The 26647-nt window shown below is 43.5% G+C and overlaps 1 protein-coding gene across 1 annotated transcript in view; it reads right to left on the reverse strand.

The window, feature by feature from the left end:
* Positions 1-5045: 5045 nt before the first annotated feature.
* Positions 5046-26647, reverse strand: part of LOC127007530 (uncharacterized) — a 38808-nt gene continuing 17206 nt past the window's right edge. The window contains exons 5-17 of the mRNA XM_050878676.1: positions 25872-26072; positions 23860-24002; positions 20605-20746; positions 18524-18654; positions 17976-18135; positions 16621-16899; positions 16358-16476; positions 15747-15918; positions 11410-11499; positions 11130-11287; positions 9338-10642; positions 8322-8484; positions 5046-6523 (exon numbers count right to left, since the gene is read on the reverse strand). Of these exons, the coding sequence (XP_050734633.1) occupies positions 9590-10642; positions 11130-11287; positions 11410-11499; positions 15747-15918; positions 16358-16476; positions 16621-16899; positions 17976-18135; positions 18524-18654; positions 20605-20746; positions 23860-24002; positions 25872-26072 (2648 nt within the window). The 3' untranslated portion in view covers positions 5046-6523; positions 8322-8484; positions 9338-9589. The remainder of the gene's footprint in view (positions 6524-8321; positions 8485-9337; positions 10643-11129; positions 11288-11409; positions 11500-15746; positions 15919-16357; positions 16477-16620; positions 16900-17975; positions 18136-18523; positions 18655-20604; positions 20747-23859; positions 24003-25871; positions 26073-26647) is intronic.

Below are 26647 nucleotides of genomic sequence, written 5' to 3' on the forward strand. Positions count from 1 at the left end.
ACTCTTCTATATTAACCAATTTTGTTCGGGTCCTGAAAATCAATGACTGCTACCTCGGTAAACCTGACGCCGTAGTAGGTGAAGGTTATTTTTACCTCAGGGGAATAGTTCACCTTGCAAACTGCTGATTCCGAGGACTTTTTGACGAGCAAGCCGTACACACTAACTCGATTACCGAACAAGAGTGTTCTCCTTTGCATGGAACAACAAACCAACAACCTGGCTACCCACTCTCACTGTTTACGTGTTAAGCTTTGGCAACACGATAGAAGTTGGCACTGGTCTGACCTGACCATTCCATTGTAACAAAATAAAATTGGTAATCTAGCATAAAAAACAAATCAAACGACACGGAAGTATTTAAAAAAAACTATCACATTATAGACAAAAGTTCATTGATTAATAAAGATTAAGATTACGTAATGGATTAATGTAACACCTAATTAAATAATCTCATCTCAAACACACCCGTGTTTCATCCCTCCTCCTTCACTCAACTTGTCGAAAATGTCCTTACAATTATAAGAATAATAGTAATAATAATAATAATAACAATAAATGAAGGACAAGAACAAAACCAAGAACAAGAAAGAAAAAAGAAAGAGGAGTAGGAGAATGGAAGGATGGAAAAGAGAAAGAAAGAGAAAGAAAGAAAGAAGACGATAGACATTTGAGCTGGAGGGAAGCTGTGGAGTACACGTGCCCCCTCCAACGGTGCTTACAACAGGTGCTGACACCCGACCTCTTGCGTGACTCGCAGCGACAAACGTGACCACCAATGTATAGTTATAAACAACCGACTCATGGAAAGAACTATGTTAAGCATTTTATGTTGGAAAACGAGTAGACGATGTAATTTCCATATCACTTGGGTAAAAAGTGGTGATAAGATTTTCTACACTTTCCGAAACGGCATTTCCTTTGTAATACTTGTTGGTCCCTTACACGCCAGTCATCATATCATGGCATTCACTCTGACAAGTGCGCATCACATCCTATCGAATTGAAGGCAAGTAACATAATCGCTACGCATCTCGAAACGTATGTAAATATATGTTAATCAAATCGCTTCACATGTTGCCTTGGTAGATAGGGAGATAGATAGACAGGCAGATATAGAAAGAGATATAACCAGACAGCTGATTAGTTCACAAAGTTTTTTTGGGGGGGGTATTTCGTTGGGGATATGCCCCAATGGAGGAAGGCGGTGCATGCCGCGCAACCCCCCAGACGGCTGGTAGAGAGTTACCCAATTCTTTCAAGGAGGAGGCCCAACAACGGGGCTGAGGGTGTCAGAAAGAGCCCACCTTTCCACCCCCTGGTAACTGATATGTCTCGAACCCACGTCTGAGCACTCCGCCGAAGCGCAAGGCAGAGTGACTACCACGGGACCACGAGAGCCCCCATTTCACAAAGTAAGTAGCTGACTGATTGACTAGCCGAATCGATGAGAGGCCAGTGAAGAATAGCCCGATGCTTATCACTTATCCTTATCACGTGGACAACCTGTTTCATGGATGTTCAGTGCAGAGATGATCAACAGACGGTATAAAACATGGGGTAAATATTCAAGGATTTTATACTATAAGATAGCTCACTGAAACGTCATCGATGACGTCATGACTGCGGCATGTCATCTGATTCACTCCCCCTGGTATAAAATGTACTACAAAACCCTTATTTACTCATATTCATGGTCAGATTTTGCGCTTTTTTGATTGCTAAGGATATGCAATCAAATTAGGCAGCTATTGAGTTGGCAAACACCTGTTGGTAGGCGGTGGCCGAACTGGTAGCGTGCTGGGCACCGCGTGATGGACGACGCGGGTTCGAATCCCCACGCTACCACCTCGGATTTTTCAGTCACCGCCGAGTGGCTTAAAACTACCCACATGCTGTCCTGAAGACCACCCATCAACCCGGACTCTAGAGGAAGCCGTCCAAGCGAATCAAGAACGAGTTCCGGGGGGGCAGCATGAGCCAATACAAGATGGCGCCTCTATAAACATTCGCCTGCGCCATAACGGGCTGGGCCGACCATCAGGCCCCACCGCGAATAAGACTTGGGCCGACCATCAGGCCCCACCGGGAAGAAGCCTACCGGCACAATAGGCCGCAACGTAAAAAAATAAAAAAATAAATAAATAAAAAAAAATTACACAGCAACATAATTATTTGAGAAATATGTTAGAAAAAAGGTACCGAGAAACACTGCTGTGCACCACACATCGACGCTTACGTTCTCTTAAATTTCACCAACACCCACCCTCTACAACTTTACAGGGGTAGCCAATCCTGTCATCAATATCGTTATAGATAATATAGAAGTTGGTATAGTCTGTGTATTCTTACATATACATTGATCCCTTAATACATTATTTATATAAACCATATGATATAGTTTTCCTGATCCAACAGTAATACTTCAATTAATATATATCTATGTTAGCTATTTTGATGACAGGATTAGTTACCCCTACAAAGTTGCTGAAAACGAACGTTAACGAAACTTGAGAAAACGCAAGCACCGATACATGGCAGACAGCAACATTTCCCAGCATCCCCATATGACATATTTCTCAAATATCTCCACCACTGCACGCCACTGGCCAACTCAACAGCTTCCCAATTCAACCACATCCCCAGCAACCAAAAAAAGCCTAAAATCTGACTATGAATGAGTGACAAGATCAATAAGTAATGGCCCCCCAATACACTTTACATGGAGAAAGTGAACCAGATTGCATACGCGGTGCATTGTGGGTAAAACAAATGCTTAGTAAGCTATCCTTATTATATAGGTTGAGCCATTGTAACACCCATATACAGCACAAATCACCATTTTCATTGAGCACGCTGCGGTGAGAACACAGTGAAGTGAACCAGTTTCTCGCCCAGCACCATTTGTATACATGTGTGACGTCATCCGCGGTGCATTGTGGGTAAAACAAATGCTTAGTGAGCTATCCTTATAGTATATAATCCTTGGTAAATATTATTGATTCCTGAACCGTGTATTAGTCCCTTATCTTTATGGATGTTCAGTGAGTTTATCAATAGACTACAAAACTGGAGTCGTTGAATCCGAATTTCACTCACTATCGAAGTCTTAAACAACAAGAGAATAAAGATTAGCTGCAAAGTGATTCTTGATCCGTATGTCATGTGTTCGAGGCTCGGTCACGGATCCATTTGGAAAGGAAGATAACAACGTTCTCCTGCAGTAGAGTTCCTGCGCGGCCGATGACTTTAGACCTTAGCAGTTAATCCGGGTGGAAAACTAGAACTCTGACCCCCCCCCCCTCCTCTGCACCACCTGTCGGGCGGCTGACGCTAGACCGTGGCGGGGAAGCCTTTCAGAATAATCCCATTTTGAGCGCCAAGAACACTCGCTCGTTCCCACCCACTACCTACTTACCGCGCCGTCCTTGCAACCTGCTTCCTGCCTCGCCCCGACACCCACAGACGCCCCTGCATGTCTTGCTTTAGATCAGTCCATTGTTTCTGTCATTAATCGAAATTGGTAATGAAGTGTGGCCTTCATTCGCTCCCAAACACCGGGGATCGTGGGCTCTAGTGCGTCTGCGTGTAACCAAAACAAGTATATCCCGACGTCATTATTATTTGCATTTTGAAGCAGTACAAGTACAGAGTGAAAATGGGAATCTGTAGCGCTGAACCAGCGTTGTCCTCTCCGTGGTGAGGAAGGGAGGGGGTGGAGGGGGGTTGTGAAGCAGGGACATGCACAGAGTTCTGGTCACCAAGGAAAACGAAGGCCAACCCAAGTCACATTGCCCATAGATAGGAATTGGCCAATTTATCTCTACTCTTCAATTTTGCATTTTTACATGACTACTTTCTCACCAATGCTAGTATACGTAAGTATGGCTGACTGTCAAATGATCTGTATCAGTGACTAACCTCGCAAAATTCTAAATTCTCAAAAAAACAAAAAATCATATTTTTCATTAGCTCAGGTCTTTGCCATCGTGAAGGGAATCATCGCAGAGTTAAATATTCAAGCTTACACTGTATGATTCCTTCTGAAGATTCGACACACCCCTTCAACTTTCACATCATAAGGAAACGTAATATATTCTCTCTCTCTCTCTCTCTCTCTCTCTCTCTCTCTCTCTCTCTCTCTCTCTCTCTCTCTCTCTCTCTCTCTCTCTCTCTCTCTCTCGTACTACAAAGACATAAGTAACATGCACACTCCACAAGAAGTGTTGAAAAGTTAGACTTTCTCATGGTCAAGCTGATGCATAAAATAAAAATGCAGAAGCATATTAAATGCTAGAAGAAAATGAATTTACAACACCAAAAGCAGCATTCAACATTACAAATATATTATGAATATTAAAAGCTCTTGGGTTACTCCAGTATTTTTGATAAATACTGCAATCTCCACAAATTAATCAACATATTTACATGCAGTTAACCTTCATGGATTTCTAATATGTATGAATAATGCATATTTAAAAAAAAAAATCATCACAGGTAACATCCAACAAACAATATAAATCATTTTCAAGGGGTAACAAATAATATTCAGAGAACAAACTCCGAAAGCAGAATCCATTTCAAAATAAGGATCTGATGGAGTAAGCAGTAAGCAAAAGAATTTCACATAAGGATGTCATGGACCTGTTTTGTGAAACTCATCTGGTATACATACATTATTTAGCAACACAAAATAATATTTAAAGGTAACGTGATATAAATGTACCTTCAATAATGATAGTTCAAGCAAATATCTTTAAATATCATGCTTCATGCCAACTGCACAACATGCAAAGTGACTTCCACAGTAACAAAACTTGATATACTTACATTGATGATGATCATGACATGTTCAGTTTTCTATGCTATGGATCTCCTCCTCAGGTACTCATTAGCACCATATCATTAGAATTATATAAAAATACTAATGTTGAGAAAACCAAGTTAACCAAACAATGTTGAAAGAGCAAAAGTGAAAATTCTACCAAGATTTTCACTTTTGATTATCACTCTCCTGCTATAGGGTTTCAGGACCAAAGATGAAACAGCATAAAAATATTTATTAAAATTATCAGATACAGAATTCATAAAGCTCGTTATCCTTGTCAACCTGCTTCCCACATAGGAAAGCTTATTGTTATGAAATCCAAGGCAGCAGCTTACCACTTCATGAAACACCCAGAAAGGAGAAAGCATATTATGGACACAGCTACCTCAGCTTATGCATTTTATGTCTAAGCTGGTCAGCAAAGGTCCAAAAAGCTTTGTCTTGTAACTGACAAATTTTACAGAAGCTCAAAAGCTGCTGTAAGGGTGGGTAATCAATCACTAGTAAATGACATCGACTACTGAAGCCTAGGATGCCCTCGTGACTGCAAGGCTTTCATATTATTATTTGTAGACATGATAACTACTTTGGCCACAACTCAGGTGGGCTCTGCTCTGTGCCATGTACCATTACCCAACAAAATTTATAACAGTCTTAGAGGACTCATGGAACAAATCACCAGTAAAATATTATAATGAAATGTTCATTACCAATGTTATTGGAATAATTATCAATTCCCATCTCATACTTCTATCTCCCACCAAGTTTTGGTGGCATGCAGCATACTCCCTGAAATTTTGATGGCTGGGAACCACACAAGTCTATGAATAACAAGCAAAAACAACTATTGGAGTAGAGTTTTGACTGATGTCACCATCTATTTAATATACTACCTTGCCACTGCTGTACATGACTCTAAACTATGTGCATATAATTAACTTTACTTCCTGATATATTTTTCATCCTACATAGGGTGTATGTTTGACAAAAATGTTACTGCAATGCCCATTTGACTGTCAGTGTCACATACTCCTTGAGGAGTCTCAAGCTTGAGATGCCTGACTGAGTACATACACTTTATGGTTGATTATATATTTACTGTACCTCCAATAATCACATTATTGCAATGTGGTATATGATGGCATCAGGGCTTCATGAAAATGCCCAACCAACACAAAATCAATCTGTATTTAGGAGCTGATGTTTACCGTGAAAACTAGGAACTAATAAAAAGAATCACTGGTCTCATTGGTGTTAGCAAACCTGTGTGCAAAAGAGCTACAAAACTGCAGATGTGACAATTTTCTGCACACACAAAAAAAATATAATCTACTATAATTATCACATTATTGGTGGTAGCACACAAGCATGTCTGTCATGGGTATAAAAGTATAACACTTAATTTGACAAGGAAAATCACAGCCAACAGATTATTAATAACTTTGCTATGAACTAATAAATCTTTTTAGTTCATATTATTTGATACAAAACATACTTGTGTTGTGCCAACTCATATTCTTCCGTCACTTGTGGGGTCTTTACTAAGAGATAATGAAACCTTGGTTACCTCAAGACTTATCATAGCTACCACCCAAGACATAGCTGATGCAGCTCCTCACACATGGGTAAGACATCTTACTGCAGGAGGTCAGCTGAAGGTCACCATGTACATGTAGCCACAGGGTGCTAGAACACCTGTTGATGAAAGGATAAGTGCAATTAACACTAAGAAAATATGACATTTTATCATAAACTTAACCCAAAAGCTGCTGGGATCATGTTTCTTAAAGGCCCCTCTAAGCGAGAAAAATGAGAAAAAATCATCACTCACGCAAACCATTTCATAATATATATATATATATATATATATATATATATATATATATATATATATATATATATATATATATATATATATATATATATATATATATATATATATATATATATCAACGCAAGCATCATTTTGGGGGGGATTTATATCAAGGCAAAAATTTGGCACATCGCTGGTACACGGTAAAGCCACAAACTTGGCCCATCACTGCTACCGGGTTAAATATGTACATCATGTTTTCATGAACTTGAAGATTTATGTTTTCCCTACTGAAACAAACATCTGTAATGTAAGTCTGTATTAGCCTAGTTGAACAAAAAATTGAAAAACTTTTACTGTCAGAGATGTGGGCACAATGCTGGATTCCCATTCCCTTCCATTTTTACCTTCCACGGACCACCAAATGTTTGGAGAGGAAGGACTAAATGTATTGAAAATATATAATATAATGACCCATAATATGCTCATATTTCTTATTCATACAGTATTCACTTAGATCAGTGGTGCACACAATGTTTCCTAACATAACCATGCTAATGTTGCTGATGCATAAGAAGACACTCGGGACGGCAGCTGTGGTCTCAGGTGAAGCAGTTAGGTTTGGTAAAGATAGGCTAGTTTCTAACAATGCATGCCCTCTTACGATGGTTAAAGGGTATGTATTTTTGCCCTTTAACAATAATACGAAGGCATGTACGGTATTTAGGGGTAGTGGAGCAAAGCTATACATTTACTTAGGTTGCTATCCATAGAAGCGATAGGTTATTTTGAAGGTGATAAGTTCACCCGTTAGGCTAGACTTACCAATAAAATCCACAGGATTTGCATATGATCTACATAAATCCTGTTGCCCTCCTCCATATTCATTTGTGTTTGTCATATCTGTTCTTGAACGCTACTATAGATGAAGCAATAATTATGTTTTCTGGGAGTGAGTTGCATGTATTTATGATTCTGTATGTGAAAGTTTGTTGTGTTTGTGTTCTGTTGCATTCCAGTTTGTATATTTGTATGGAGTGGCCACTTCATGTTGTGTTTGTGGTTCGGAAGAGTGTGTATTTATCAATGTTTTCAATGTCCCTCGATATTTTGAAAACTTCTATCAACTCTCTCTCCTCTTCAAGCTTGGGAATGCCATGTCTTCTTAGCCGCTCTTCATATGGGAGGTTCTTAAGTGAAGGGACAATAGTGGTGGCTCTTTGAACTTTTTCAACTGTATTAACGTTGACTCTACTTTGGGGCCTCCACACTTGTTAGTATATGGCAATGCACACGGGTTTGGTGATGGCTTACTATGCTATCTTGAAAGGTATGTTATTCTGGATATTTACTCAATATCTCATCTAATACTGATTTCTCACACGGACATGCGTGAATATGCGTGTTATGCACCTGAAAGGTGCCCTGCGCATTATTAATCCAGACCCAGAAGTGAGCCTTGATTATAAAGGTAGCATTTTGGTTGGATAGATTTCTGATATGGTGAGAGGCACACATACACGGTCTCGACTGAGCCTGGGAGCTGCTACAGCACTCCCTCACGGCCAGGGCGCAGGCAGCCTCACGACACAAAGAGAGGCAGACAGTAAGCTTACTTTAGGCTTCATTTGCCTTACCTACGTGTACAGCAGTTGATAGCCTTTGTCTTGATACACGTACCTACTGCGGACGAGGGAGCCTGAGCAACGTGCGAGGGAGACACGCAGGGCGCCGTGAAGGGGCCGCGCGGGGGCGGGACTCGGCGTGACGCCCGCAGCTGTGTTTACACGGGCCGGGCGGGGCGGGGCCGCGGCGCCTCGAGCTGCTACTCTCCAACGGTGCTCTGCGGAAATCCGTTCAGTAAAAACACGATGGTGTATAGCAAAGGAGTTTTTATCTAAAAAAATCATCAGCCTGGCTTGATTAGCATGAACAAAGGAATCTCATATATTTAATTGATTTTTATTATTATTATTATTATTATTTCACTTCCTATGGACCTATGATGTTCAATGCTAGTCGTAATATTATTAATGACAGAGGAAAGCCCATTGATAGCCTATTACACTAACAGAGATGAATCTGCTCGCTGCTGATTGCCTTATTATCCAGATCAATAGCAAGTAATTATCGACATTTTAAGGCCTGGCTGATCGAGTGATTCACTCCTAATAAGTCTTTCCTTTTCAAAAAACAAACTTGTACTTTTCATTCGCTTCACTGATGATGAAATTCCCCTTTAAATTCATCCCACTTATCATATAGGTTTGGTAATAGCTATTATATAATACCCACATGCTGTCCAGAAGACCACCTATCAACCCGGACTCTAGATTCTAGGATTAAAGATGAGCTCCAGGAGGGCAGCATGAGCCAATGCAAGATGGCGCCACTATAAACACTCGCCTGCGCCAGAACGGGCTGGGCCGACCATCAGGACCCACCGGGAAGAAGCCTTGGGCCGACCATCAGGCCCACACGGGAAGAAGCCTTGGGCCTACCATCAGGGCCCCCCCCCCAAAAAAAAACTAAAAAAGGGCGCTAGGCCGCGAAAAAAAAAAAAAAAAAAAAAACTCTATTGTTCTTTGTTTGTGGTCACTGGTCAGTCTCTCGCAAGGGCAATAATAAGGTAGTACATTCGCCATTGCCGTCCCCCTGTCGTCTGTCAGTACAAAGCAATAGCCTACATTTCTCACCCCGGGGAGACTCCCTCTTGACTGATGCTCGTGGTAGACCTTCCACGCAACTGGAAGATCACGGGTGCACGAGTGCCTGGAACATCTTTCTCTGTCTGTGCCTGAACTATGTCTTCAAACAAGGACGGAAGTGGAGCGAGGCTGGAAGGCAGTAGACAGACGCCCAACGGTCCTACATGTAGTGAGAGCTAAATTAAGTGAAAAAATATATAATTCTCATCTTCTTCTAGTTGTAATTATTTACTGAAAACCTCAAAGTATCGTTTCCTCGGAGAACATAAGTCGCCGTAAAGTGCCAGGTGATTCTCGAGAGGTTTGGACCTGCCCCAACTCGTGTTCAGTCGACATATCGGACAAATGTTCTTCGGTCCTCATTAGTTGCCGGGAGCGAAGCGGTTTAGCCTGCTGGGACCGCTGAAGCAGTTCCTCTTGAAGGGCGCCTTCCTGCTGGTGTGATTGGCGTCGGCCTGGATGTCGGTCCTCAGCCCGTAGAGGGTGTGGCAGACTCCACCGTTTGTTGGGACAGTCATCCTTTGTTGTGGTGGAGGGGAAGAACATGCTATTGCGATTGTTATTGCGGTTTGAGTCAAACATGGCGTTGTTCTGTTGTGTGTTGCTGTCTGTGCTTCCATGACTGTTGTTGTTGTAGGCATCGTCTGGTGGTCTGACCAGCTGGTGCAAGGGAGGGCCAGGCGTCGGGTTGTAGTTGCAATCACGGAGTCGAGGTGGGGACTGTCGCATGGCAGGAACATTGTAGTCATGTCTGTGCAGTGGGAGAAGACTGGCGTCTCTAGGCAGCGTGTTTTGCTTCAGACAAGGGGAAAATTTCATCCTCCAGTCTTCATAGGACTCTGCTAATTGTCGCCCATCACGCGAAGCTTCGAGTGACCATCTCTTTGCCCGCTGAGGGGCTCTGTTTTTCCACGATACATTATCCCTATCGGCCTCGAAAGGTGACGAACCGACTTCTTTTGAATAACTTTCCTGAGGTGGTGGGCGTATCCACAAGTCAGGGGATTCCTCCTGAGGAACGGGAAGACGAGGGTCACGGCGCGAAGAAGCAAGCACCCAGCCTCCGGGCTGATGCTGTAGCCACTCGCCGATGGGTTGCTGCTGTCCCCAGTGGCCTTTTTCATTTGTCACATGTTGCAGCTTCCTGGCTAGGGTTTCCTCACATTCTTGGGGCACCAGCTGCACCCATTCCCCAACGTGTAGCTGCTCAGCGTCCTCAGCCACAACCTCCTTGGCTGCCGCGGCAACCTTCCTGCCCTCGCCTGCCGCCGCTTTCTCCCGTTCCTGCCGCCTCTGCACAAGAATAAGCATTAGACAGTTCCAACGAAGAAGTGAAGTCTGCGAGGAGGTCCGTGTGAAGAAAATATACAATTAAAGCATATATGATCCCATTAATCATCTGACGCATGAATTCTTTTGAAGTGTATGTTTGTGACTGTCTGTCGGTCTCTTTGTGGCATTCCATAATTGAATAAAGCATTTCCTATGCACTAGCTATCAATTTGCTTTATAACGGCAACCTTACAGGGATTGAATGATTTCAAAGATAACGATAACACAGTAAATGTTACGAATATGTTATGCATTCTAAATATTTTGACCCATTTACTTTTTCTCAATTCCCAAGCATTTCTCATTATAATTATTTACACACACACACACACACACACACACACACACACACACACACACACACACACACACACACACGCACACACGTGATATAAACTCTTTTTAAGCCGCCTGAGGCTGTTGTTAGGCCGAGCTTCCATCCACCTACCACTGCGGCGCTGCGGCTCAGAGGCTCCAACATCACCCGGAACTCTTCCTCCTTTTCTTCCTTGTCTTCTTTCTCTTCCCCGTCGCCTTCTAATGGCTTATCCTCCTCGTCCTCTTCTTGCTCCTCTACTGAAACAGCTACATAGAGAGGCCCTCCACCTGGGTCACATAAAAGAGAAACACACTTGAAACAGTGGTAAAACAATTCATAGATGGCAGTATATAATAATGAGAAAAACGCATACAATAGCATTATAAAACAAACAAAAACTCCGAAGCACCTGGATGACGTCCGCGTGTGTGCCCGCCTTTGTGCCGCAGCTCCTGAGAGGCGGAAGTCTCCTTGAGCGGCTGACGAACTCGTGAGGCTTCTGTAGGGCAAACTGTGTGACGGTTTGTTTCTTTCCAGTACGTGTGTGTGTGTGTGTGTGTGTGTGTGTGTGCGTGCGTGTGTGTCCGTGCGTGTGTGTGTGTGTGTGTGTGTGTGTGTGTGTGTGTGTGTGTGTGTGTGTGTGTGTGTGTGTCCCTGTGTGCGTGTGTGTGTGTTTCCGTGTGTGTGTGTGTGTGTGTGTGTGTGTGTGTGTGTGTATATGTAATTCACCACGGCCTGATCACGAGGTGATTTCGCTTTCGCCAGCAGGTACCCTCCCGACATGAGCAAGTGCATGCTCATTATCGTCGATCTCTGGGTACTGCCAGGACCTCACACACCACACACCACATCCCCTTTGATCAAGGGAGGACAGTAACCACTCCTACTCAATGGAAAGAATCCGGCCTGAGCGGGGCTCAAATCGCCGCCTCTTTGGCCGTGAAGCCTTGCAGCGCGGCGCTCTAGCCAATTGAGCCACCGGAGAGGTGTGTGTGTGTGTGTGTGTGTGTGTGTGTGTAATTCACCATAGTCTGATCACGCCTCGACGTTACTGAAATTAACTTGTTAACAGAATGTTACCAGCATGTCGTTGGGTCGAGGACAAATTTTGGCGTGAGAAACAGCAGGAAGGTTGGTTTAAGAAATGATGAATTTTATCCTATGCGACATCCAAAGGGAGATATTGATTGTGATAAAAGAATCTAAGGTTTCAAATACAAATCACTGCATAGATGTGACAGGTCAGTCAACAAATCACCCTCAATGTCAATAAAGTTGTTTTTTGCATCCATCGATCTCAAGCTGCAGTATTCACGTCTCTGTGCTCACCTGAGCGCAGCATGGGCCGCGTGTCCTCGGCGGGGTGCTCCAGGCGCAGGGTCTTGCCGCCGCGGGTCCGACCCAGCCGCCGAGATCTGTACAGTCGCGCCCACACAGCTGCGGCAGCTACTCCTGTCGCTACCAGCGCGGCCCCTACCGCCCCCCCCAGACCCCCGCCCCGCAAGCCGCCCCCGCCTCGTTCTGCGGACACCAAGGGCACTCCAGAAATAACAAAAAGTAAACATCTTCGACAGTCGATGACATATTTTGATTTCCTTATTAGGTGAAAGGTGTTTCTTGAAGCCATGCATGTGCTGCAAGTTTCCTTGAACATAGAAATGCAGAAATATATTTTATGACATAAAATGCATTATTTTAGCATATAATATACATTCTCACGAAATTGTTAGCACGCGCGATAACATTTTATTGAATCCTATATAAAAGTTTACGAAAAAATTACGTTATTATCCCAACTATTGACGCTGCGGCAGGCTCCCTGGTAGTTGAATATCGGCTCCCTGCTACCGGAGACTTACACATACCGCCCCCGACAAAACTTTCATACATTGCAGTATCAAAACTGCCAACTAGGCAACATGTCAACGTGTTATGACGGAAGACACACAAAAATGTATAAGTATTCCTATAAAGCCATACAAGGTCTCAGCTTGTGATGACATAAATGCTGAATAGTAGTACTACTATCCGTTAAAAAAAAGGAAATGTCAACAACCAAAATGCTTCCGAGACCAGAGTAGCAATTTCCAACTAATTTTAGGTCACTGATAATGAATATCATGGTTAAAATTGTTTGTTAGCTCTATTTTTCAAGATACACCTCCGTGTCACAATAGGTTCCAACAGGCTCGCGGCAGTGTTTTTCTTACCACACTCACAGTCTCACTGCCCTTCATTATTGTTCCAGCAGAAGGTGGTTGTGCTGTGCAGGTTTATATTTTGAGGTGAAAAGTAGTCTCTCGTCTTCTACAGTGGAATCTCCTAGCAGCTTATAATGTGAAGATTTCAAAATTTCGTGACTGTCAGCAGCAGTTCAACGATTTCTTCGTAATGGAAGGTGATTTAGTGGCCTGCAACAATATTAATAGTCTTATGGAAGCACTTGGCATCGACTACGAACCCAGTCACTGGAGGCTGTTCATAGATTCATAAAAAAAAAAGTCTAAGCGGTGTCTTGCTGCATAACGGCAATAATACATCATCAGTTCCTGTGGCCTATGCACCACATATGAAAGAAACTTATGAGAATATAAAGCAAATGTTGCAATGCATGAAATACGATGAACATCAATGGCAGCTCTGTGGTGGCTTAAAGGTTGTTGCTTTTGTGATGGGCTTGCAGGGCGGATACACCAAGTACTGCTGCTTTCTATGCGAATAGGACAGCCGTGCAAGAGGTTTCCACTTCATCAGGGGAGACTGGCCACCTCGTCAATCATTGGAGCCTGGGATGAAAAATGTTCAACATCCAGCTCTCATTGAACCAAATAAAATTTTGCTACCACCACAACACATGAAACTGGGCCTCATGAAGAACTTTGTTAAAGCTATGGACAAATCCGGTCAGGGATTCAAGTATTTAACATCAAAATTCCCTTCACTGAGCGACACTAAGATAAGAGTGGGAGTCTTCATTGGTCCTCAGATTTAAGAGCTTTTTAAAGATGGTGGCTTCGAATTAGCCCTTCATGGGGAGGAGAAAGCTGCTTGGAAAGCATTCAAGCTTGTGGTGAAGGGATTTCTCGGAAACAGAAAGGAAGGAAACTATGAAGAACTGGTGGAAAACCTCATCAAAGCTTACAAGAACATGGGATGTAACATGTCACTTAAAATCCACTTTTTGGACTCACATTTAGACTTTTTCCAGTGAACTGTGGGGCAGTTAGTGACGAACATGGTGAAAGGTTTCATAAAGATATTTCAACCATGGAAAAATGGTACCAGAGCAACTGGGGCACAAGTATGTTTGCAGACTGTTGCTGGACATTGGCAAGAGATGATTCTTCAGCCCACCAAAAGCGTCAAGCAAAAAGGTAGAGTGTATGTACGGATTAGAGTTTAAAACATACTGACACATATCGTATGTTATAATAAAATAATAAAATATTACGTCTCGTATCTCTAAACCTATAGCCAATAAGCATTTTTCAAGGTGATATTTGGATTCAGGACATGAACATACATACTAATTAACTAATCTCATTTAAGAAGTGTACAACTTTTCAAAAAATGTTGACCAGTGTAATGTGTGTGAGATTTTTTTTTCTTTTTTTTTTACGTGTTAGCCTATGGCACCAGTAGGCTTTCTTCAGGGCCTGGTGGTCGGCCCCAGCCCGTCATGGCACAGGCAATTTTTAGAGTGGCGTGGGTGTGGGTGTGAGTGTGGGTATATGTGTGTGTGTGTGTGTGTGTGTGTGAGAGAGAGAGAGAGAGAGAGAGAGAGAGAGAGAGAGAGAGAGAGAGAGAGAGAGAGAGAGAGAGAGAGAGAGAGATAGAGAGAGAGAGAGAGAGAGAGAGAGAGAGAGAGAGAGAGAGAGAGAGAGAGAGAGAGAGAGAGAGAGAGAGAGAGAGAGAGAGAGAGACTGAACAGGAGCGAGGACTTAGACAAAGAGGGTAAGTAATATGAGGAAAATTAAGAAAAAGGACAACGGAAGCAAAGAGAGAGATGCACTGTACAGGAGCGAGGTCAGGAGACAGAGAGGGTGAGTAGTATGAGGAAAATTAAAATAAGACATAGGCAGCAAAAAGAGGGATGCAATAGTCACCATGATGGTCACCCTGGCTTATTGTGTCTATAATTGTTATTCCCTGCATCACACATAAGCACACGGCCCCTCTCCATCGACAACATAATTATTGTCGTCTTTGGTTTAGTCGTTTGCTTATAAAGATGAAATCGCTAGCAAGACAAACAACAATTTTGGAAGCCGTGGCCAACTTTGATCATTAGTCTTAAAATAGGTGGCTAAAAGCAAAGTTATTGTATGCTGTTTACGAGGGCTAAGTAGCAACTGACTTATATTGAGTTATCATAGGATATTTATATTCATGGGGATGTCATAAGCTACCCCATACTTTGATTGACATGAATATTCCGGCACCACAATACTTCCTATAGAAACAATTTAAATGGTGCTGAGAACAAGCGGACTAGAGATGGAAGCAAGGAAGCAGCCAATCCCAATTCTCGTGTGAACCGGACATTGCAAGAGACTACTGCAAACGCTGAATGTCACGGCCGTGGTCTTTTCCTCGGCGTTCTTTGAAAAGTGGTTATTTTCCGAAGCCTGCTGTACTGCAAGTAAAATGCTAACGCTTTCAAGGGGTAATCGCAGTTGCTGTTTGGAGCAGAGGGACAAGAGGAGGAGGAGAAGAAGGAGGAGAAAGAGGAGAAGCAACACTTACGTCTGGGCGCCTCGGAGGTGTAGGCAGACACCACGACGGGCTGTGAGGTGACGGGGCCCTGGGTCACGTACACCTTGAGCTGGTAGTTGGTGCCAGCGTCCAAGTGACTCACGTTGAAGGTGGGGCTCGTGGAGGTGACGTTGGTGAGCAGCGTTCGGTTCTCGAAATACACCTGTTGGAAGAGACTGTTTGGCATCCGTACATAGCAAAATAATAATCAGTAAGAAAAAAAAATATTCGTCATGTGACCTCATGTCTGGCGGGCTGGGTAACGCTCGTATTCCCAGACGCTTTCGGCTCTTAACAAACATTTCCTAAAGCCTCGTCGAGTTCTCATGAGTTTCTTTTTTCACATTCACGGTGCAGAAGCCTTGTCAAACTATCACTTGGCTCATAAAACTACCCATGGAAGTACCTATACCTATACGAAAGCTTTGTCAAATGTGGTATGTAAGCCTCGAAATGTTTGAGAATATGAGGCTAAAATATACGTGATTGCGTTCTCCAGAAGTGACATTAAATGCTTAAAACGAATTTGCTTCGCTAAACTAAGCCATCAAGATAAGGGATCAAAATATCACGTAGGAGATAACTGGTGTGAGCTGACTGACCTCGGCGGTGTATAGCGTGGTGGGCGCGGCGTCCAGTTGGGGCGGGGTGAGGCAGACGATGGTGAGGGAGGACGTGTCGATGTGCACCACGCGGCAGGACCACCGGGGCACGGAAACCTCTGCCGGCCACGCGTAGACAGTCAAAGATAAGATGACTGTTCAAAGCATACGGACTCGGCTACCTCTTGTAAGAATAATTAATTGTTCAGGACATACTATACGACAGTGACAGGCCTCATTAAGTATACGTAAGTTTTCTTCACCTTTTATAGTATAGTTGCAAGGAACCATCTGGCCACCGATCTCGTTGACGGCCCAGCAGTACAGGTTACGCTGGGGGCTGCCGGAGGGTCGCACCGTCAAGAGGGAAGTGACCACGCCCCCGTCTGTCCTTAGCGGAGCCGCACTCGTCATTTCGTCGCTTTCGTCCCACCGCCAATAGATGGCAGTGGCGGGCGGGTGTGACGTTACGGTGCAGTTCGCAGCGACAGGCTTATCATAGATGAAGTAAGTGGCGAATGTTGTCAGGCACGTGGGTCTGTCTGTCAACAAAATCTCTGGTGAAATACAATGATAATCTGCGAGCAGGGGTCACGAACTCACTTGAATTATCATGAAAACCCTACAGTATTTCCATTTGAAACTGGCCGGTGGGGTGTAGGCCTATGCGGGTCAACCCCGCCCCACATCTCTGCCACACACTCACAAGACTTCTCGCTTCCCCTCATATGTCAGCTATTTATTACCTTTAAATGAATTTAATTAAATAATTGGATAATCTAATAAGGTCATATAGTGTTAAGATTGTTTAGTTTTTAGGATAATAACAAAAAATTTGTATAAATACCACGACACTTGACAACGTTGGAATACAATGTTGTCAAGTGTCGTGGTATTTATACAAAATCTTTGCTATTATCCTAAAAACTAAACAATCTTAACACTATTTGACCTCATTAGATTATCCAATTATTTAATTAACTTCATTTAAAGGTAGAAAATAGCTGTATATATGCCTCCGTGGTCTAGTGGTCAGCGTGCCTGGCTTCTACTCCGAGGGCCCGGGTTCGAATCCCGACCCGGGCAGTCGGCGTGTAGCTCACACAGCTGTTCGTCCTCCTTCACGGGCTGGTTGATAAATGGGTACCTGGGGAAACCTGGGGAAGGTAAAGTGTGGTAACCCGGATGTCACACAGGCCGTGTGTCCCGGGGTAATGGACTCCAACCACAGGCTCAAGGGCCAATGTTACGGAGATGAGCACCGAGGCCACGCGCTGCTACAGCGTATACTTTACCTTACCTTTAAATAGCTGACATATGAGAGGAAGCGAGAAGTCTTGAGAGTGTGTGGCAGAGATGTGGGGTGGGGCTGACCCGCATAGGCCTACAACACACCGGCCAATTTCAAATGGAAATACTATACCTAAGCCATGGCCAGAGGGAGGCAGCCAGGGCCAGCAGCTAATGGCATGCAGATCAACTGTTACTAGAGTCCTGCCGCCAATTCTCGACGATAAGCGTAAAGGAAGCTCGGCATTTGATCTCGGTCAAATAATAGACCACCAAAAAAGTAGTATATCATTCTAATGTCAACTATAGGCTGATGATGACTGTTTACACTTGATGGTGAGGGTGACAGGGGCGCTGCGTACTCTGGCGAGGCTGTTGGTGGCCTCGCAGCTGTAGCGGCCGGCCTGGCGCCGCCGCACACCCCGCAGCACCAGGGAGCTCCGGCTGGTCACCACGCCCGCGCTCTTGTTCTGCACCACCTGCCGGCCCTGCAACATGTCCGGGTCAGCAGCGACAAACCTCCACGCCTAATATTTCTCCTAGTCACACAAATCAAACGATCTTCTCTCGTATAGACAAATGAGAGACTGATTGATTGGTTGATTCATTGTTAAGTTGAATTATAAAACTTTTCTAATATATTATAGGCACACGAAGATCTTGAGAAATCCTCATTACATCAACATATGTTTGTCTTTACCAGACATTAAGATGAAACAGATATAACCCTCCTTAACTGAAAAAACACATGCTTATGTTGCGCTGCTATATTTCTCTATTCGATTATATGAATTACACCGTCAGATATTTGTACTCTTCATGGCGGCGGTGAGATGGTGCTGGTTAGGCTGGCATGAAAGCAAAAAATCGACGCACCTCGTGGTACCAAATAATGACGGACGCCGAGGGGTTGGCTGCCACGGAGCAGGTGAAGTACACGTTGTCACCCTCCTTGAGTGACCTGGCCTGCAGCGGCTGCCCCAGAGACGCCCGGACTGACGGAGGGTCTGGCACAAAGACAAAGGCAGAAACTTCTTAACAAACTTGTTGTCGCAGCTGCTTACAAAAACTACAGACCTCCCGACCATTGGATAGTAATAATTCAAGGGAAAAAAGACAACAGGAAGTAGAAAAATATATTTTGTCTTACTAACACTACCGAATGCGAGGCATTATAATCAAACGAAAGAAGAAAAAGAAAAGAAGAAAATAATATAAGAAAAGGAATATAAGGTACGGACAGATCAACTTTATTTGTAATTAGGGCGAAGAGAATAGAAACGGAAAGGAAGAATAAGAACTAGAGGAGAAGGAGGACAAGAAGGAGCACGAGAAGGAGGAGAAGGGGTAATAAGAGGAATGGGAGAACGATAACGATGTTGGGACCCAGCAGACGAGGGAACAAGACGAATGACCATAATAACACAAAGAAAAGCGACCCGAACCGCAGGCACAAAACCAGACGTAGACTTGGAGACAAGGGTCGAGAGAGGAAACCAAAGAAGAAAGCAATAAGCCAGATGTAAACACTTGAGGGGAAACGCAAAACAAAATGACAAGGAGGATAACGAAAACAGATGCCCAGAGTAGGCGTGGCACCAAAAGTGTGGGAAAAAGCGAGACCCATTCAGAGAAATTGAACAGTGATGTGAGTAGTGACGACACATGTTATAAGCGAGTAGCAGAGTAGAAAAAACACTGTTGGTGTGCCTTTAGCGAGTTTCACAAACAGCAGAAGTGAATAACATAACAGTATGAGTAAGCCAATGGTTATAGGGAGGAAGTATTTGTTATTGGTTATGTAGAAAAAAAAGGCGTGACAAGTGTTATTAGTCCAGCCCAAACGAAACAGAGGTATGAGCTAGATATTTGTGGAGTAACCAGAAGGAGCCTTGATCCTGCTTCAAGTAGACATTCACTCAGCCAGATAGCTGTTGTGATTTTATTTGTGAGTAGAAATACGAGAATCAAAGTGAAAGTCGAATGGATTGTTCTGGAGATTACAGTGTAGGAATGTGTAATTAGGAGTAGTGAGGAGTGATACATTTGTTGTGATGTTGAGAAAAGAGTTAGAAACCAAGGCGTGTGGTTCTAGTGTGTGTGCGAGTTCAAGGAGATAGGTAAAAATTATAAGTGCATTTTTAGTTAGAGTTTTATGTTCGCGACGTGTCGTTTGTGTACGCCGTGTCTATTGCTGAACGTGCCATGTTGTTAGGATTGCAACGGAGTGTAACATGTCGAGTGAAGAAATTACTTTCATTGATTTTAAATAATTGTAAGATATATATTTTCCCTTGTTTATCCCCGAACTCTAATCTCATATAACAACTTGAAGTCGGTTCACGCTACCAAGGACAGGAGACGGTAAGATCATTTACGGCGTGATTAATGAGCGACAAAGGAGTGATTTAGTGTCAGTGTCACGCAAATAAAGAAAAGAAAAAGATTAAAAACAGGAAAAAGGAGGATAAAAAAACGAGGAGGACGAAGACGAAGACGAGGAAGAGAACAAGGATGAGGATGAGGACGAGGAGGACGAAGACGAGAACAAGGATGAGGACGAGGAGGACGAAGACGAGAACAAGGATGAGGACGAGGAGGACGAAGACGAGAACAAGGATGAGGACGAGGAGGACGAAGACGAGAACAAGGATGAGGAGGAGGAGGACGAAGACGAGAACAAGGATGAGGAGGAGGAGGACGAAGACGGGAACAAGGATGAGGACGAGGAGGACGAGTAGAAAGTAAAGGAGAAGGAGGAGGAAGAAGAGGAAGCTGAAGAAGAAGAATTGAAGAATAAAAAAAAAGACGGTGGAAGAAGAGGAAGAAATGGACGAGGAATACAATTATACCCCCCATAAAAAAAAGTAGGAAAAGAGAGAAGATAGGCAATAGGACCGCGAAGGACGGACCCCAGAAGAGCCAAGGAGAGGAAGTTTGGCCGTAACCAGACTCACACTGCACGACGAGGGTGGTGGAGTTGGCGAGGCTGGCGTTGAGGAGGAGGTTGGTGGCGGTGCAGCTGAGACGAGCGAGGTGGAGGTGGCGAGTAGCGTTCAGCGTGAGTTCACCGTATGTCTTGTTCCCCTCAACCCAACTCTGTCATGGGCAAAAGAGAAAGACCGATGACAGAAAGGAGAAAAATAAAAGATGTTTGTTTGGCTAAATTCGAATACGAAGCACGAAGAAGAGGGAAAGCGAAAGAAAGATAACACAAAAGATAAGTTTGTTTTGCTAATATCGAATATGAAACACTACAATGATAAGAGAAAGAAGGAAAGGAATATAAAAGCAAAAGGAAAAAAAGATAACAGGAAGGAGAGGAAAAAGATAAGTTTGTTTTGCTAATATCGAATACGAAACACTACAGTGATTAGAGAAAGAAGAAAAGGAATGTAAGAAAAAGAAGCAAAGGAATATAAGGAGCGGCCAGGTCAACTATATTATTTTTTACATTATTATTATTATTATTATTATTATTATTATTATTATTATTATTATTATTATTATTATTATTATTATTATTTAGGTGTAAATTCTGTCTTGTTCACATGTTGCAGGAAGTGGTGCCACCTTAGATGCTCAGGCCTCAGAAATGTAAGAGGAATGCAGAATTTTATATCCCCAGCTTGCACAAGGACAAGAAACTGAGAGGGATGAACCAGGGGTGAATGGAGGAAAGCTGAATGAGGTAGAACATTTCTGTTATTTGGAAGATGTTCTGGACTGTGAGGCGGGAGTGGAGAGGACAGTGAGAGCGAGAGTGGCGGCAGCGTGGTTAAAGTGGAGGGAGGTGGCTACTGGCTAGTCTGATCGTGAATCGTAGCATCCCTCTAAAGAGCAGAGCAGGGGTCTACCAAGCATGTATTAGATCAGTGATGTTGTATGGAGCAGAAACATGGGCTCTAACTAGAAAATTGATGGAGGTATTGAGAGCAAGTGATCGAAGAAAGCTGAGGTATATGGCGGGGATCAGGTGGCAAGATAGGGTGTCCAGTGCAGATGTAGCTAACAGATGTGGAGCGAGAGAACCTGCAAACAGTACTCAGAAGTGAAAGACTCCGATGGTTTGGACATGTGAAGAGAGCAGAGGAGGATACAGTGCTGGGTGTTCTGGAGAGATCAGAGATAAAAGGAAGGAGACAAGTTGGTAGTCCTAGGAAAACGTGGAGAAGGTGTATACAGGAAGACTTTGCATTGATGGGATTGGATGAACATCAGGCAGAAGACAGAGTAGAATGGAGGAGAGCCATAAAGCGTCCAACCGCTCAGGAAGAGTGAAAACGGACGTTAAACGAAATGATGATGATGATGATGATGATGATTATTATTATTATTATTATTATTATTATTATTATTATTATTATTATTATTATTATTATTATTATTATTATTATTATTATTATTATTATTGTCGTTACAGTTTATAGACAAAATCTTTCCAAACATAAAATACATAAGATAATAAAATAAAAGAACATTAAAACAATACTTTCTCTTCCATTTTCTTCCATTTCATTCCTCTTCCTTTCCCTCCCTTATCTTACCTTTCCTTCCCTTCCCTTCCTTTCCTTTCCCTTTCCTTCCCTTCCCTTTCCTTCCCTTCCCTTCCCTTCTCTTCCTTTCTTTTTTATCTTCACCCCCGCTCCATATCCTACCCTTCCCTCCCATTCCATTTCTTTTTCATTCCTTCGCCAGCTCACATAAAAACCCTATCCAATCTTTTCCTTACATTTTCTTCCTTTATTTCCCCTTCCCTTCCTTCCTTTTTTCTTTCAATCCATTCCTTTCTGTTTTTTTATCCTATTACAAGCTCACATAAATCCTATGCACCCTTTTTATTCCCTTCCCTTCCCTTTCCACCAACCAGTCTCTTTCCATACTCCTTTCCCAACCTCATATATCTAATACACTCCTCTCGAGACCTGACCCGCACCATGATCCTCCTCCCTCCTTGTCATTCCCTTCCTCCCGCCCTGCATGAGAGGAGGGAGAGAAGAGAAAAATATCACGCTGACACGCTACTGCTGAGTGAGATCCTGACAAACATTCACGTCATGCACCGCGCCAGTTGCAGAAAAAGTCGAGCAAAATAAAAATGATATCGAACTTGAATGTGCGCATCTTAAGTTATTTATGAGGATTGTTAATTATGCGTCAGTTATATATCATGCATGAGCGGTTTAAAAATGTAGTTTTGACTTGATAAATATATAATCTTGCAACGTTAGTATTAATTTATCTGGCTACTAGGTGGACGTTGAGCATTAGCCTACTAGTAATTCGCAGCTCTGACGAATGTTCTAATTTCGCCCACTTTTAGCTCATGGGTCAATGGAACGGAGATGAGCACCGAAGCCACGCGTAGCTCTACTCACCGTTGCCAGATTATCGTACCCAGAGCATAGTATTTACCGGTTTTTGGCTCCTAACTATTGCCAAGAAACATCAGGAATTAACTATTTTAACGATAAATATAAATGAATCTAGTTAGTGGGGCCCAGGAGACGGTTTTTGGGTGGGAAGTTGGTAAATATAAGAGACTGAGTACGACAATCTGGCAACGTTGCTGTAGTGTATGCCCCCTAACTTTACCTTTACCTAGTCCTCTACCTGCCCTGACTTCTATACTTTCTGGGTTGCCACTCTGCTACTTTGGTTATCCGTCAGTTATCAGTTCTAATCATGATATAACCTGACTTCCCAATTCTACGTAGTATTTTTTTTTTATAGTTATTGATATTTTTCTTCAATATTTGCCTCATCCTTTAATATTTTGTGTTCGCTTCCTGTCTCCTGGTGTCATATTCACACTCCATCCCGATTCTTATTTCATACAACTCTTCCTAAATTCCTCAATACCACTAACAAGCAGTGAATAGTTTTGGAGATATTGCGTCACCTTCCATGACATTTTACTTCATGGAACTTTCACTTTCCCATTTTGGCTTATTCCTTTCATCATGTTTATTTCTTTTGGCTTAAATCAGACAATACAAACACACACTAAGTCATTCAATGCATTACCGCCTCTGTCACCACCACCACCACCACCATCCCACCACCACCACCACCACTGCCACCACCACCACCACCACCAACATCACCACCTCTCACCACCATCACCACCTCTCCCACCACTACCACCATCACCACCACCACTACCACCACCACCAACCCACCACAACCACCCACCACGCGCCGGGCCTCACCTTCTCGTTCTCCATGGATATCTGGCGGAGGGTCCAGGCGAGGCGCGGGGCGGGGCTGGAGCCAACGGCCTCGCAGGTCATGACGGTTCGGCGGGCCTCCACCAGGGGGCCGGGGACCAGCACCCGCACGCTGACCGGCGGCACTGCGGCACAGACAGTATGGACGTGACACGCTGCTGCAAGGCCTCTCCCCGCTTGATCCACCAACACACATACATACATACATACATACATACATACACACACATGGTGCGCCACTGCAAGGCCTCGTCATGTCAGTGTAACAACAAAAACAACAACAACACACACACACACACACACACACACACACACACACACACACACACACACACACACACACACACACACACACACTGAACATTAAAACAGCATCAATATTATCCGTATTGGGTCATATAGGTCGAGACTAAGTTAATTCACAGCCTCATCATGCTCGGTGCAGCACCACGGACATTTAATTAAATCACCTAAACGCAAAACTCCCCATGACACAGCGACACAGTAGCCATTATAAGCCATATCACAAGGCGTGCAACAACGCACACACTAAACATTACAGTGAGCATAAAGCCGCGTTGGTCTTCCCCGAGCACCACTTACAGAAACACTTAAAAATTCTGAAGCGGTCCAGACGTAATCCAAAAGCTATATACGTCACGGCACACTAAATGATAACATGACACTGATTACAAATTTTATTGCTTCAGTGTTGCCATATGAGTGGGCGATGCATATTTATTAACGTTTATTTCCTTAATGGGCCAACTCATAATTATTATTACCGGAGGCTAATTAAATGTTACGCGCTGAAAACGTAGAGTTTTAGCCAGACCGATATATTTTGTTGGCGCGCAAAGCAAAACAGTTATGTATCATTACGATGAAACTTTGTGTGAAGAGACATTTAAAGTTTATAAATATCGTAGAACCTACATGCTATTTATTTAACGATGTACATTAAGGCCCTTTTTTTCAAACTTTCGGAGCTTACACACCCACACCTGGCAAGGTTTTTGTGTGGAGGTTGTGTTCGTATTTCCATGGGTAGTAGTTTTATGAGCCTAGTGATAGTTTGACAAGGCTTCTGCACCATGAATGTAAGAACCGAAAGTGTTTGAGAATATGAATATGGGCCTTATCTTCAACACAGCACGCCGCTAGACTCAACACGAGGCCGTACACGCAAACCACGGACAACACGAACAGGAGGCCGCCAGGCACGCCACAATGCACGCAGCGTGGCCCCTCTAGATCGTGGCGTGGCGTGCAAGACCATCAACACAAAACACTAATGCCATGATTACTGCAACTACAAAGTGACTCTTGTTTGCCTTCTTGCTTGTGTGTGTGTGTGTGTGTGTGTGTGTGTGTGTGTGTGTGTGTGTGTGTGTGTGTGTGTGTGTGTGTGTGTGTGTGTGTGTGTGTGTGTGTGTGTGTGTGTGTGTGTGTGTGTGTGTGTGTGTGTGTGTGTGTGTGTGTGTGTGTGTGTGTGTGTGTGTGTGTGTGTGTGTGTGTGTGTGTGTGTGTGTGTGTGTGTGTGTGTGTGTGTGTGTGTGTGTACTAGCTATTACGTTGGACAATTAAATTTTCACTGTGTGTTTTCTTATTTATCATGCACGGTGCGTCTGGCGGTCAATAAACATTGTATTTATCTATCTATCTATCTACCTATCTATCTATCTATCTATTTTTTTCTATCTTTCTGTCTGTCTGTTTGTCTTTCTTTCTTCCTGTATTTCTTTCTTTCTTTCTTTTTCTTTCTTTCAGCCTAATTCTGTCTGTATTTCCATCTTTCAAAATATCCATCCATCCATCTATCTACCTATCAATCTATCTATCTTTATATCTGTGTGTGTGTGTGTGTGTGTGTGTGTGTGTGTGTGTGTGTGTGTGTGTGTGTGTGTGTGTGTGTGTGTGTGTGTGTGTGTGTGTGTGTGTGTGTGTGTGTGTGTGTGTGTGTGTGTGTGTGTGTGTGTGTGTGTGTGCCTTACGTATCATGTGCACGGTGACGGCGGCCACGGCGGGGCGGTAGAGTCGGGAGTTGTTGGCGGTGCAGGTCAGTCTCCGGAGGTGCCAGGTGCGTGAGATGTCCTCCACCACCAGCCTGTTCTCCACCTTCGCCTCCACCAGGTCGCGGGAACTCTTCAGCACCTTCCCGTCGGCCCACCACCTAAGCGTCGGCCGCGGGACACCTGGCGAGAAGGCGCAGGACCATGTAAGGATGTGGTAGGCAGTGATAGGTGTTGATGGGCATGTAGTGTGTTGCAGGGAATAAGGAGCAAAATATGTATGGTGTGTGGTGTGCTGTGATGACTAAGGGGCGTTTTATTAAACATTTTGTCCCCCCAAGCACGCATATTTGACAAAGCTTTCATGAGAGTTTGGGGCATTTCCAGGGGTAGTTTAATAACACTGCATGGTGGTAAGTAGTTTGACCCTTCTTCAGTACCATGAACCTGTAAACAACACTCATTAGAACCCGATTGTTCTCCTTTTTGGCCTCTGGAAATAGTTGATATGAGAGGCGGAAGCTGAGAATACCAGCCTAAGAATTGGACGTACGTGGAGTTAAAGGTCTATAATCGCACGGACAAAGTCACCAAAACCCAAAAAACCGGGATTGTACTGTGTTGTAATGTATAAGAATAGGACACATGTGGAGCTATAGGTAGCGAAGCACGTATGGTATATAATGTTTTACAATGAATAAGAGCTAAACCTACGTGGAGTTTTAAAGGTAGGGAAACATGTATGGTGTGTAGCACAG

Source organism: Eriocheir sinensis, chromosome 35, assembly GCF_024679095.1.
Source record: "Eriocheir sinensis breed Jianghai 21 chromosome 35, ASM2467909v1, whole genome shotgun sequence".
Classification (NCBI taxonomy): Eukaryota; Metazoa; Arthropoda; class Malacostraca; order Decapoda; family Varunidae; genus Eriocheir; species Eriocheir sinensis.